Here is a 14951-nt window from a genome sequence, read left to right on the forward strand (position 1 = left end):
GCGGGACAGCGTCTCAGCTGACCGGTCAGCCCCGTGACAGGGTGGGGTTGGGCTTCACTAGCGAATGGTCAGTTCCGTCAGTCAGTCCTGCAAAGTCCCGCCCAGCCGCCCCGAATCTCACCTGCAGATTGGCTGCGGCGGTTGTCCGTCAGCGCTCCCTAGTGGGCGGGGCGCTCGGGGTTCTCTGTCCGACGGTGCGGCCCGGCGTCTTCCTAGCGGCGTCTCGCAGCAGCGGCGGCGGCCGGCAGCGCGGCGGACATGGGGCAGCGCGGCGGGGCCCCCTGGGCCCTGGAGGTGGCGGTGCTGGTGACATCGGCCTGTCTCGCCGGTGAGCGAGCGGGGTCGAGCCAGCGCGGGGGAGCGCTGGCCTGGCCGGCTGCCGCGGGGGGCGGGGAGGGCTGCGTCGCCGCTGCGGAGGGGCGTTGCGGGGGGAAGGGGCGGCCGCGCGCCTCAGCGAGCCCGGCCGCAACGGTGGGAAAGGGGCGCGCGAGCGGTTGGGGGAGGGGGGAAGGGAGCGCGCGAGCTGGGGGGTGGAGGAGGGAGGGGCGCGAGCCTTGCGGGGCGGGGGCGGGGGGGGTGACCCGGGGAGCGCGCGGCCCTGGGCGGGCGCTGGGGCGCCTGGTGCACCCTCGGAGGGCGAGCCCCGGCCCCGCAGATAGCCCCGGGGCTAATCCCATCTGTGGGCAGTGCTCGGGGGGCGGGGTGTGCGCGCCCGCCAGCTTCAGGACCGGGAGGTGGGAGCGGAGGGCTGCCCCTTGAGCAGCGGCTGCCGCTCCCTGCCCCGCTTCTCCTCACCCACGCCAGCTCCGGTGGAGGCCGTGCTAGGACACTTCCCTCTCCCTTCCTAGCAAAGGGCTGCGTAGAGCGTTTTGGAGCTACGCATCGTTTTGTTACCTTGTACGAATTTTCATGTTTTGCCAAGCTGCTTTTGTGGTCGTTGGAGGCTGTCATTCACTGTGCATCAGGCTTGCGATCTGCTCTCAAGGCTGCCAGGCCCCATAAATAGTTTTCACTCGGTATACCTTAGTTCTTCAGTCCAGGCTCACAAGGGCTTTTGAGAGCCAAAGTTCTACTGAGATATAACTTTGGTAAGGTAGAAGTTTGATTAAGTATTCTGTAGGTGGGTGGATAATAGTATGCAGGATTAATTGCATCTCAGAATTTACTCTCTGGGCTTCACTGCTTATGTGGCCTAGTGTGGTCAAGCAATTATAGGGGTATTCTGGTCAAGCAGTTATAGTGTGTCTGAGGAAGAGGCTTGTGTTCCCAAGTTCAAATTTGGTTTTAATCATTGACATCTTGAACAAGTCTAGCAAGGCAAAAAATTCCTTCTTAAAGAAATTGGTCTGGAAACATTTCTGTCCTTGAAAATGCAGGTTGATACACCATTAAAATTGATAGCAGGCCATCCAATGAACACATACCAATTTAAAACAAAAAATGCTTGAATATGCTCCATATACATCTGTTGGTTTGGCCTGTTTCCTTCCTTTTGCCATGCTTCCCTGACCTGCATCGCAGTACTTTGTTCCTTTAGTATGTTTATCATAACATAGCTCAGATTTACTGTCAACATTTGTATGCATGATCATGACCCAGGCTTTAAAACAGCATCTTCAAGGTCACATTGGTTAAATTAACATTAGGAAAGAATATAACTGCGCAAGACATCAGTTTACTATTGCATTATTTTTGTAAATAGCCTTTAGATTTGCAGATGCCCTGGAAAACTATTGTATGTAGCTGCTCAGATTGGTAACTAATTTTCAGTGATCATGTGAGTAAATACTTTTATTTTCTTTAGACAGTTATCTTATTCATGTAATTTTGAAGTCTGCAGTCAGACTGATTGTATAATTAGAACTTCAACTTAGGTGGCGTGTAAATATTTATTGCTCTTACTTGATTTTCTTGAGTCTTGTGTCAGATTAGTTTTCTGTTCAAAACCTACACAGGTTGCTCATTGAGGGGGATATGCCTGAAATTTTGCGTTATACGTGTTACTGCTTATATACACCAAATACATTTTAAAATTTATTTAGATAAATGTTTGTGTACACAGTATTGTGGTTATGCTTAAAGTGACTGTAACATAGGAAGCTAGGTTGAAATAAGCTCATCTCTTATTTCTATGGAGTCCTTTCTGACTTTATTACACAGTAAATTACTGTCATCATAACACAGATTATAAATATGCTTTTAGTCAACTTTGCTATTCAAGGTAATGGGGAAGAGAGTGAAGGGGGATCCCAAATAAGTGAAAACCCAACATGAGAAGTATTGCAGATTGTGGCTTCACACAATCAGTTTAGGTCCAGTACTGCATCCAAGGAAGAAGAACATCTTACAACATCATGTGCTTGAGAAGGCAGAGCAGAGACACCGGAGCTGTTCTGCAGAAGCCAGATTGTTCCTGGCAGTGCTCTGTTTAAGCCAGCACTGACAAACTCTGCTGATCCTCCTGGCTCTGGGTTCAGTGGCTCAGGCTGTTGTCTGCATGAAAAGAGGTGTTATGCCAAGCAGTCCCGGAAGCACACAGAGCCGTGTTGGTGCATAGCTGTTTGTGAGCTAACATGATTTTGGAGTCTGCCTGGCTCTACTGAGAGTTAGCTTTACCATGTCTGAACGGTAACACTGCTCACAACCTGCTAGTGAGTACGCAGAAGTGTACTGTGCTGTTGCTTCAATAGTTGTCCTGCTTTTGTTGATGTGGATTTGTCCGTCCTTAGTCATTGCTGTACAGAAACCTTATTTTGTATTCCAGAGCGTTAAAACGATTGGTTCACATTACTTGCATTACATAAACCGATAGGCGTGAGAGGGAGGCAGAAGGAATGAAAGCTGTAATATACTTTCTTTCTGTGTTATGCAAGGGAAAGATTGCAAGAATTCTGACAGCTTTTTATGTTTGTTTTTTAGGTGTATGTGGTGATGAATTTAGTGTTCTACGATCACCTCAGTCAGTTGTTTTTCGAGATGGAAGTTGGCCCATTCCTGGCGAGCGGATCCCAGATGTAGCTGCGTTATCGATGGGCTTTTCTGTTGAAGATGTATGTTTCAGGTCTTGATTTTGAAACACCTCTAGAACTATGGAGCTGCTCACTTAACATGCAAATCTTCCTGTCATGTGCTGGAATATATAAAATATAATCCTGTTTGTCTTGAGGAATGCATGACTTGTTAGAGTGTGGTTTCCAAGCATAGGGCTGTATCAGTCATATGAGCAGCAAAGGCTGTGCTAGCTGGCTAATTTGAATCATCAGCTATAGAAGGAAGCAAGCCTACGGAGTCTTTACAGTGCTGTTCTTCAGTTCCTCTGAGACCCAACTACATGCTGTATCCCCCCATCCGTGGTCACGTACTGAGAATCTGTGGAAGCCACTGTCATTTCTTGCCTACGAGCTATCTGTAGGGCTCTGCTCTTGGGTACTCTGAAGATTGTGAGAAATGGCTTGGCTAGGCAGGCATTTTGTCAGGTCAGCAAGCTTGTCTGCTGAGCATAGTTAATAAGAACAAGTAGACTGGGTACTTAGGAAGTAATCCAAAGACTTGAAAACCTAATTTGTGGTAGCGTTTTCCCAAATCAGGCTTTCGAATACAGCTTTAGTGATGTTTAAAGTGGGGCACGAGTAGGAGCCTTTGGATTGATTCCATCTTGCCTACTGAATTTTTTGCTGGGCTTCAGCAGGGATGAGTGGCTGTCGAAGCAGTACATGAAAGCGTAATAGCCAGGCGTCTCTAGCAGTGTCTGTGTGCAGCCGGATACTCAAAGCTACAAGCTGGGATATTCTCACAATGCTGGTGAGGGAGGCCGGTTCCCATTTCTTCCATACTGCAGCTAGGCAAGAGGTCTGATAAGTCTGGTTTGAATGCAGGTCTGTTTAGCCTGTGTTTTGGAATTTGTCTGCAAATATCTTGCTGTGAATTAATTATGCTTTTTTGTCATTAAACTAGTAACAAACTCTTATGAGTAGTATTCCTAAATTCCTAAGAAGTATATTTTGATGATTTTATCAAGAAAAAACAATACATCAGATGGTATTGTGTGCGTTGCATGTGAAGACATGCAGCAAAACAGTGGGGTTTGGCCCATTTTGAACGCTTTACTTTTGGTATACTTGTCATCGGGAGGTATGACGTGGTTGTCATGGAAAAAAAGTGTTTCAGTACTTATTCTGTGCCTTTGCCAAAGCTTGGAATTCATTTGCTGTGATGGGTCCATAGCATCCTTTAGAAGTAGTTCTCTATTAGTATTATTTCAAATCCTAGAAGCAGGCAGGGAAGGAAGTGTTTAAATTTCTCTGTTCAGTTAAGCCCTGGAACTGAAAGTTATCAGCGTTGTCACTAAGGCAGAGATCACTGTGTAGGCAGCTTCCAACCCTGGTATGGAGAATACTGCAGGGCCCAAACACTCATTTTGCAGCTTACGTCAAGGCTAGGAACATAAACTGACAGTGCAGTGGGTGCACTGGAGAGAATTTAGAATTCTTACTGCATTACATTGGGGATTCTCAAAAACAGTCATGCAATATTCCTCCCTTGTTAAGGCAAGGTAAAACCGAACCCCTTTTTTGTCCCTGATGATGCTTTAAAAGGTTTTTCTTTTGGTTCTTTGAAGTGATACAGATCATAATGTCAATGTTTAATTCTAAAATCCCAATAAATTGGTTTCATAAAACTTAAACAAGCAGTTATGTCTTTTACACAAATGGAGAAATCTGTTTGAATTCATTCCAAATAGATGAATTTGTATTTTGTGCCTGAATAAACCAGCCAGGTAGCCTTCACTGTGCTCTTACCAATAAATAACTGTAGTAAGCTACTAAGGAATCTTTTCATGTTTCTGTGTGAATTTGTAAGTTTTAGATAAGTAGGCTGTTGGTATAATTGACAGTCCCCTCCCTTTTTTCTGCCCGTTTCTTTCTGGTACTGAAAATATCAAGATGTTAGTGTTTTAATGTGCTAAACCTGTTTCTATGGTGTTTTGTGAACAGGGTTGTTTTTGTTTGTTTGTTTTTAAATTCAGCCTTCACTTATTAAATACAGACTATGATATTTCTAATTTAATTATGGGAAATAACTCTTGATATATCCAATATGTATAATGCTTTCTCAGTGTAGACTTTGCTACGACGTTACTGGCAGCTTTTAAACTAACAGTTTCTTCATGGTTAACTTGAGACAGCATTATTCAAGATGAAAGTGGTGTAGTGTTAACTTCTTCATGAAATTTCCAATAGGCTGTCCTGCACAGAGATATTAACAAAGATAGTAAGTTATTTTGCTGTAATAGTGGGGGAGGACTCCTCTCTCTCCCCCTGTGAAATACAAGTTTTTTTGCTGTTTTGTAATAGGACCTTTCCTGGCCTGGGCTTGCTGTGGGTGATCTGTTTCACAGACCACGAGCTACTGTGCTGGTGACAGTGAAGGGAGTAGACAAGCTGGCATTGCCTGTGAAAGGGATTTCTTACCCTATTGAGAATGTGAGTATCCACATTTGGAACTGTTGTGCAATTTCTGTGACTCTTGTGATCTAATGAGAAGTACGTGACTCTCTACTGTAGTCCTTGATGTTCACTTATTTCTTACTTAACTTGAAGTTCACATATCCCCTAGAATGATGGATCAGGCTGTATAGATAAATAATCCAATCAGACTCCTGTACAAGGTGAGAGGCCTTTAAGATCACCCAGGGCCTCCTGTGTTGAGTTCAGTAACTTGTTTGATCAAAGCATGTTCTCCTTGAAAGGCATCTAGTTCTAATATGTTTGTACCAAGAGACAGAGAATCCACTGCTTCCCATGTTAGCAATTCTGACCACGAATCAGTATGTTAACTTTTTTTTGCTTCAGCTGAGTGTGTGTGATCGCATTTTATATGATGTTGATTCTCTGAGGTACTGTGTTGCCGTCTAAGCAGTCTTTGAGTTTTCCTCAAGTGCTTGACCCTGAAATATAGCACTTTGAGATGCCATTTGATTATACTGTATCAAAAAGAAAACAACAAACATTACATTTACCTGTCACTGTCTGTCTTTGCTGAGACTCTTTTCTCACACTTGTCATAGCATCACAGAATCATTTAGGTTGGAAGGGACCCCTTGAAATTGTCTAGTCCAACCCCCGATCAAGCAGGGTCAGCTAGAGCAGGCTGTCCAGGACTGCGTCCAGTCGTGTTTTGACTGTCTCCACAGATGGAGGCTCCGCATCCTCTCTGGGCAACCTGTGCCAGTATTTGACCACCCTTACAGTAAAAAAACTCTGTTCTTGTGTTCAGATAGAATTTCCTACTTTTAGATTTATGCCCATTGCCTCTTCTCCTGTCATATGATTTTGTCCACACACCTCTTAACAGGAGCACAGTAACTTAGAAAATATTGGTAACTGTACAGTGTCTGCTCACTTCTCCTTTATAAATACATTGTCTGGTTTAATCCATTTTTCTCCAGTATTGGACCAGTTCTTCATGTTGAGCTGTTGTTTGTCCAGCATGAACCCACAAACCCTTTTCAAATAAGTTGTTTTTCAGGTTATTTCTAGTTAGTTAATTCTGCTTCCGCCCATCTTGGAAAACTTTGTTTTGCACCAGTTTACTGTGCATTTTGGCTCTGTGCGACTGCTGTGCTCCTGTTAAGAATTATTATTTATCATTTTATTATTTCAGTCAAACCGTGGAATCATCAGTGACAAGGTTGAATAGTGTTTTGTTTAATATTGACACCCTATTGCACACCCCGAGATGAGGTGATGATTTCCCTGTGAAATTACTTTTACAGCTATCAGGCAGTCTTTTAGTCTATTTTAAAATATCAGCGTTTAATTGGAATATTACGTGGCTTTACATTGAACTCAGGTCAAATTCAGCTTAACACAGATCTGCTTTCGCATCAGCTTTCAAGCACAGCTCACTAGTCCAGGCACAGTTACATGTTGGCATTGCTGAAATGGTATCTGGACCAAAACTGATTTAGGATTGTCTGCACCTGACTGTGTAGGCATTGCTAACTTGCGGAAACCTTAAATATACTTGAAGTCTTCAGTCGTATTTGCACTTGTAACTTTGATAAAGTTCTGATGTCTACATAATACATATTTTCTTTATTTCCCACTAATAGGGATTAATATTCCCAAGCTTTAATTGTTTCAGTTAACTGCTGCCATGGCTTCAAATGAGCTGCCCCAAATGTATGCTGGCAAAGTACTGGTTCTCTGATATTCAAGAATAGTTTCAAATGATCATCACTGAGACCATGTTCAGGACCACTGGGTACAAATTATCCTAGCTTACAGACTTACTTAAAATTTATTAGAAAAAATATTTTTATGCTCTTTAACTAGTGAATGGAAATGTTCTGTTCTGCTTCTTTTTAGATGAAACCCAGAAGTAAGTGTTTAGAAAAACTAAGTTTTATTAGCTTGCCAGTAATGGCACTATACTGTGCTAGGATTTCTTTTATTCTTAGTAATTTTTTATATGGCTCTTTTCTTTGGTGTTTCAGCCATTGGTCTTTCTACTGGTATATTTTCGTTCATCAGTTTTCTGTTGTTCATAACTTTCCATTTGCACTAAGGTTGGTTTCGCCTTTTGTATTGCTTCTATATTTGTTGGTCTTGCTTTACGGATAAACAAAGCTATACTCTTAGCTTAAGTAAGCCTCTTAATTACACAGTCATGGCCCCTTGGAGTTCTTAAAAATATATTGTGTCCACCATATATACAAATAAATTGTCTGTTCATAGATACACAGTTGATGTTTTGTTTTGCACATTGGCTCCTGTTATTTGTTATTATCACTTTGGAAATATTCATACTCTTTGCTCAAAAAGAGGTGGTCCTATTTTTCCAGACTTCTGTAGTTAAGCAAATTATCTCCTTTTATATCGTTAGGTCCTGTTTTACCCAAAAATCTAACTCGACTTTGTCTTCCAGGCTGTTCCTTTCAGTCTTGACAGTGTTGCAAACGCTATTCATACTCTGTTCTCTGAGGAAACTCCTGTGGTCTTGCAGCTGGCCCCCAGTGAGGAAGTGAGTATTGCTTCACTTCTGATTCCAGATGTTCTAAATAGTAAACCTCTTTCCAGTTGTGTGGCTGGAGCAAAACCAGTTGATTATATGAAATATGTTGCATTGGAGAGAGATTGCAAGTATGATTTGATTATTAATGTGTGACTGGAAAAACTAAAAACTAACCTCCGTTGTTATTAAACAATGGCTGTTCCTGCAGAGAGTGTACATGGTGGGCAAGGCAAACTCTGTATTTGAAGATCTTTCTGTCACACTGCGCCAACTGCGAAACCGCTTATTCCAGGACAACTCCATTCTCAGCTCCCTTCCTCTCAACTCCCTCAGCAGAAACAACGAGGTAAAAAACTTTAATCAGTGGGAACTTTTACAATTTTTTTCTAATATTCTTAGTTAGCTTGTGCTTTTCCTCCTCCCCTGCCCCCACCTTGCTTTGCCTAGGAGAGCCCACTCTAATTTTTTCTAACTGAATTCTAAGAAGTAAGTTTTAAGTTCTTCTTTTAAGTAACTTTATTGAAAGAGTAATTTCCTTTTAGCATGTTCTATGCTGTAACAGACGTAACCTGTTATAAAATACTGAGACTTGCAACAAAATGAGACTTCCCTAACTGTGGTTTCATCAAAGGAAATACCTGTCTCTTTCTTCCTGCCTCTTCCCCCAGGTTGACTTGCTTTTTCTGTCAGAACTACAAGTCCTACATGATATTGCAAGTCTGGTAAGATTTTTTTGAAACACTTTCCCCATCTTATGTCACAAACTTCAGAGATCTCATTTAAAGGTAGAGAAGCCATAGCCAGGATGCTTGGCAACCGGTGATATATATTCAAGTGTGTCATCAGTTGGTTGCATCAGTTTAAATAATGCATTCTCAAGCTATTTGTATCAGCCCTGTCACTGATGGAAGAAAATGAGAACCTTAATCATCTGTAGTTTCTTTTGTATTGTGTTTGATGAGAAAGGGGGGAATTCTGAGCTGCTATTTCTCCATGCCCAAAGACATGGGAAGTACTCAGTGAAGAATTTGTTGGGGCTTTCCTTGTTTTCTTACTTGGGAAGTATAATGGTAGTTAAGAACCTGTTCTTTGCCCTGTTCACCATTTTACTTCAAAATATTGCCATAACGTTTTATCTGAAAAGACTGGAATGACTTTTGTAGCGTGAATAGTGGTGGTGATAGAAATGTTCCAATGGAGGGGTGAGCTTTTAATTCTGATCTTTTTAAGGAAAAAGCTTCTTATGATCTTTTTACCAAGAAGCTGCTGTCTTGTTGCTGTGGTTTAGGGTTTGTTTGGGGGTTTGTCTGTTTGGTGGTTGTTTGGGTTTTTTTTGTTTTTTTCTTTTTTTTGTCCTTTAAGCTGCAGACCTCAGCTACTTAAAGTGAAAGAAACAGTCATGAAAAAATTTGGAAGTTCACATTAGGTAAAGGGCTGGTGGAGACAAATGGGACTCTTGAGGAAATGAGGTAGAACAACTTGTTTTTGTCTTGCAGACTAGAAGTGCTGTAGTTAAAGTAGATGGGAAGACAGGAACAGATTAAATTCCTTGCTTTCAGAGACTGTTCTCTTGTGCAGGCAAATGTCAGTGCTGTAGCTTCACACCTGTAGAAGTGCAAGAATATCTCTACTCTCCTTTGAGATAATTTGGATTATATTGGTTGGATTTTATGACAATGGGATGATAATCCTTAAGTAAACTACTTTTGTACGTGGGCAACAGCAAGGTAGAAGTTGCAACCTACTTGGTTTTGCAAGGGCCAGCTTCAGTGGAGGGAATAGTAGTATCCAAGTATTGTAGTTATGTTTTTTTTTTTCTCCAAGTTTTATTTTTATGGCAATTACAGAACAAGGATTCTGATGTGAATAGGTATAATGTTTCTTTTTAGTAGAGCTCTATATTACATGTATATAACCTCATGTTAGGAATAGATGCTACATGATGATCATCTGCTTTCTTCTGTAGAATAAGAAACAATTGTGGACATCTTCTAGTTAAGTTGGCAAGAAATTCCACTTCCTAATCAATATGGAATATGACTGTGGAAAGTGAGGCTGGATTAGTCCCAGCAAACTGATTTTGTGAAATGTGTTTTTAAAGTAACCTGCGTATGAATTAATTTCTTTCTGCCCTCAATCGTGTGCCAAAGCTGTCTCGACACAAGCACTTAGCCAAAGATCACTCTCCAGATCTGTATTCTCTGGAACTGGCTGGTTTGGAAGAGGTTGGAAAACGATATGGGGAAGACTCTCAGCAGTTCAAGGATGCTTCTCAAATTCTTGTAGACTCTTTGCAAAAGGTATACTTTCTACATAATGAACAAAACTCACAAGAATACTAAGGAAATAATTTTTTGTGCTAACTACAAGGGAGTTAGTTTATTGACTGTCTTCTTTGAATTGTCACTTCATTAGTGATGGCTTGACTGATGCTTGGTTTTGTTGTTTGGTTTTTAAAATGCAGTTGTTCAGTTACAAAATCGAATGTTACATTTTGTCACTCTGGAAAGTGTTGACATGATTCTATAATGTGTTAGATATTTTGCATAAAGGAGTAGGAAAATACTGAAACCATATATCAACATGACTTAGTATGGTTTTTTTTCCTAAATAAATATCTTGCATTTAAAACCACTAGTATGTCTCACAAAAACTGGCTCTCAGAAATGTGGAAATATCTTTATCCTAGGGTACAGTGGTTAGTTTCCCCTTGCCCACAAAGCTGTATAAGTCTAAATTTCCAAGCCTCTAAAACAACTGCTGTTCATCTATCAATGTGCTCAAGAAAGTAGTTCTTTAGCAGGTCTTATGTAATCATTAGATAAAAGTCTTTATTAAGACCAGTCACTTTTGAGAGTTTCAAAAGCATGATGGAAAAGCATGAATTTGTTAAGCCAAATAACTGTTTTCTCTAAACATTCCTCTTCAGCCTCTTTGCAGTTAAGCAAATATATTTAAATACTAGACATATTAGTCTTTGGACTAGATTAAAATATTGAAGTTCATAATTTCCCAGTGGAAGGTTGAGAACCTAAATATTTTGTTGAAACTGAGACATACAATTGGCAAAGTACATGGTGATGGGCCCTTTGTAAAAGGGATGAAAGAACGACTTTCTTCATCCAGATGTTGTAAACCAGGTGAAAGTTGGCACTTTCTTAGTGGAGTTCTAAAATAGTGTAGATTTTTACAACTTTCCATAATTATTCCTGAAGCTGACATCTTATGGTTTAGTATGTCTTGCTAACAAAACTCTACTTAATTCCTGGCTACAGTGTAGGTTTTAAATTAAATCACTTTTGCTTTTCCAGTTTGCAGATGAGATGTTTAATCTGTATAGCGGGAATGCAGTAGTAGAAGTGGTGGCTGTAAAGACATTTAATTCTCCCCTCACGAGGAAGACGCGCTCCATTCTCCAGTCTTCACAGGTAGTAGATACACATTTTTCTATATCTCATTTATTAAAAGTGATCCAAACTGCATCACTTCTTCACTTGAGCTTAACTTTTTTTTTCCTAAGGACTAGAATACTGACTGTGATTTTAGGCATGGGTGCGAAGAGGTCAGCTTACCTGTCTTGATCTTCACTTAATCATATAGTAATTTAGGTTGAAGAGGGCCTCTGGAGGTCATCTAGTCCAACCTACTGCTCAAAGCAGGATTAATTTAGGAGCTAGATCAGGCTGCTCAGGTCCTTGTCCAGCCAAGTTCTTTAAAAGTCCCTGGCTGGAAGTCCCACCGCCTCTCTGGACAGCTCATTCCAAAGTCTTAACCACTTTCACTGTGAAAACTTTTTCCCTTAGAATGTGCTTTTCTGCTGTTTTCTCCCTAGTACACTAGTGCATGCGAGTCCTGCCTCCTGGGTGAGGACAAAATTGTTTTCCTTGACTTGCTGCCTACACTCCAGATGCAGTCCAGGATGCAGTTGCCCTGTGTCAAGGGCACGCTGCTGACTCCTGTTCACCTTGTCCACCAGGACCTCCAGGTCCCTTTCTGCAGAGCTGCTGCCCAGCCGGTCAGTCCGCAGCCTGTGCTGTCATGCGGGGTTATTCTGTCCCAGGTGCAGGGCTTTGCGTTTGTCCTAACTAAATTTCATGAAGCTCCTCTCAGCCCATTCCTTTGGATTCCATTAATGTCCGTCACATAATCACTTTTGCATTTTGTGTCCTAGTATCAGAATTGTCTAGACAAAAATGCATCTTTCCTATTCAGATTGCTCAGATTTTCGATGTAGTCAGAATGTGTTTTGTGTGCAAGCTAACTTTAAAGTAATACACATTTTCTTTATTACAGAGCGAAACAGAAAATCCATATAACCTTGCCTATCCATATAACTACAACTACTCTGTAATCTTCAACATTATTCTGTGGATGATGATAGGTCTTGCTTTAGCTGTGATAGTTATCTCCTATAACCTGTGGAACATGGATCCTGGGTACGACAGCATTATTTATAGGATGACAAATCAGAAGATAAGAATGGATTGAACTGCACTGTATTTCAGCGCAAGGAAATGATGAAGAGTAAGGTCTCCTTTAAACTGTGTGGAAAACAAATATTCTGACATGACTAATTGTGGAATTTTTTTTAAAGGTGTATTTATTTCTAAGTATTTCTTTTCCCTCTCAAGCCTATTTTGAATGTTAGTAGTAGCACCAGATGGGATTTAGAAATTGAAATCTGCTTGTTAAAAAAAGGAACAATCCCCAAAGTAATTGTTATTAAAGTAACATCATTCCATTTTTTTATCATGTAACATGAGTTTTTGAAATGCCCTGTACTGCCTGTGACTGTGTGCAAAACAGATAAATTGAAATTATGATAGCAACATGTTGTTTGAAACTTTTACACTGGAAGATTAGAAATTATAGCTAAATTGTTGTGTTGTATATTATGAACCAGTTGTAAATGTTTGATGTAAATATTTATAATGGCTATATGTAACTTCAGAGAGGATAGTAATTATTCTTTAGTAAAATACTAAATATAGAAATATTTCTACAAGACTACAATTCTAGTGGCACAAATGGCATTTTGATCTCATGTTGATGGCTCAGATGTGAGCTGTAGACAGAAGGATCCTTTACCTAGAACTTTAATGATTTGGAGGTGTATAACATTAGTGTGGCTGGTCTATACAGTGGAGAGTATAAATATTGAAGTAGCACCAGTCTGATCATGGTATAATGTCAAGTACAGTTGAAAGCTCTTTTTATGATGCTTCATATTCCTTCCATTTGTGTTGATGTTATTGTAAAAAAACTAAATCAATTCTTTTTAATAAGAGTGGACCAACACTTGATTTAAATATACCTGGATTATAGTCCTGCTTCAACCATTCAATAAAACAAAGAACAACTATTCTTGAATGCATTTATTCTTTGTGGCTTCATAGAATGTGGCTACTCCTATTTAGTATTGGCTCAGCTGAATAGAGTAGATGCCGACAGCCTCCTATATGTGACAGTGGGCCTAAGTCTATAACAGTTTAGTTTTAACTGTCTTTCAAAAGCAAACATTGGAAGATCACCTTGTATAGATTAATTTTCCTAAACCAAATAGTGAGTGTAGTTAAAACAAGTGGTTAATCTCTGGCTTGAATCTTTTTTTAGAACTACCTACTTTTTAGAAACTCATTTGCTCTTGTGGTAAAAGGAGTTCTTCCAGACTACAGCAACGTGAATGGAAACTACTTTTTTCATCTTCTTGTCCTCTAATGTGCTTAAGTTTCCCTACTGTTAGGAGAGATTTGTTCCACTTCCAGAAAAGATCTGCTCATTGAATTAATTTGTCTCGTTTATTGGGAATGTCAGATTTGGAGGGGTTGAAGTTGTTCATGTCTTGGAGATCCTTGATAGTGCTTCATGTTGAATTGAGTAACATGCTGCAGCTTTGCCCAAGTCCAGGAAATCCACTTTAATATATGTTACAATCATTTGAAATTAACTTTAGGTGCCATTAAAAGTAATCTGGGTGATTAAGATCAATAGATAGAAAGGAAGAGTTGCACTGCCAGTTTCTCTGACAAGAATCTGTAGTCTAATTATTGAACATTCTGTAACACACTTGCAGTGTTTTGATGAGAATCAAATCCATCTGATGAAGCTGTACAACTTTACTATGAAAACAATTAAAATACAGCTCTGTCATCCCGTTTGATAGGCATGAACCCTAATGTTTTAAGTAAACTATTACGTTATAGTCTATATGTTGTTTTAAATTTCTTTGACTCTTTTGAGATCACTTAATATGGAAGACAATACCCCAGAACTTCAGCAGGAAGCATGATCTAGGGTAAGAAAGGGGGTAGTACGTTTACAGTAGAATCTTTCCTACTAAACTATACCTTAAAAAAATTACGTATGTGGCAGGAGAAAGAAAGACCACTGTCAGGTTACTGTCAGATTGCAGGGACCAGTTTGCAGTGAAAGGTTAACAAACACACAGGTAAGGCAAAGGTAAATGCTCTGGGAATATTTAGAAGCTTGCATTGTTTTCAGCTGTCTTGGACATAAAGCAGTTGAAATCGAGTAAGCCACGTTATGGGATTCTGCTTGTCCTAAACAATACTAAGAGGTTTAAAATGTTAAATACTCTTTAAAAAACAATGCCGCAATAGGTTCCCTGATATTTCAAATCACTCTCTGAAATTTCTAATTACCGATTTACAGTTCTTAAGTCTTTTTATATTAATTTACGTATTCCTTAAGGAGATGCTTAAGCTCCATTTCTGAGACTTGTTGCATGAACTTTCTGGTCAATTGCAACGTCTTTGCTACAATGCACAGCGATCACAAAATGTGCTAAGGTGACCCTGTGTACTATTAGAAATGAGGAGCTCAGCTCTGCCACAAGAGTAAAGCTCCCGTAATTCATTTAAAGTAAATGGGAAGCATTATTGTGACAGACATTTTCTGAAGAACCTTTTGGAGAG

At 40.3% G+C, this 14951-nt stretch overlaps 1 protein-coding gene across 2 annotated transcripts; it reads left to right on the forward strand.

Annotated features, from left to right (window-relative positions):
* The first annotated feature begins 209 nt into the window (after window positions 1-209).
* On the forward strand, window positions 210-13380 carry ATP6AP2 (ATPase H+ transporting accessory protein 2). Of its 2 annotated transcripts, none has more exons than XM_050911597.1 (9): window positions 210-328; window positions 2920-3050; window positions 5355-5483; window positions 7930-8025; window positions 8225-8362; window positions 8685-8738; window positions 10167-10316; window positions 11328-11447; window positions 12310-13380. In XM_050911597.1, the coding sequence occupies exons 1-9, from the start codon at window positions 259-261 to the stop codon at window positions 12502-12504; spliced, it is 1083 nt and encodes a 360-aa protein (XP_050767554.1). In that variant the 5' UTR covers window positions 210-258; the 3' UTR covers window positions 12505-13380. The 2 variants fall into 2 exon arrangements, with proteins under 2 accessions (XP_050767554.1, XP_050767546.1); XM_050911589.1 differs by having other exon boundaries at window positions 211-328; window positions 11328-11444.
* Window positions 13381-14951: the final 1571 nt, after the last annotated feature.

This window comes from Gymnogyps californianus, chromosome 1 (genome assembly GCF_018139145.2).
Source record: "Gymnogyps californianus isolate 813 chromosome 1, ASM1813914v2, whole genome shotgun sequence".
Lineage (NCBI taxonomy): Eukaryota > Metazoa > Chordata > Aves > Accipitriformes > Cathartidae > Gymnogyps > Gymnogyps californianus.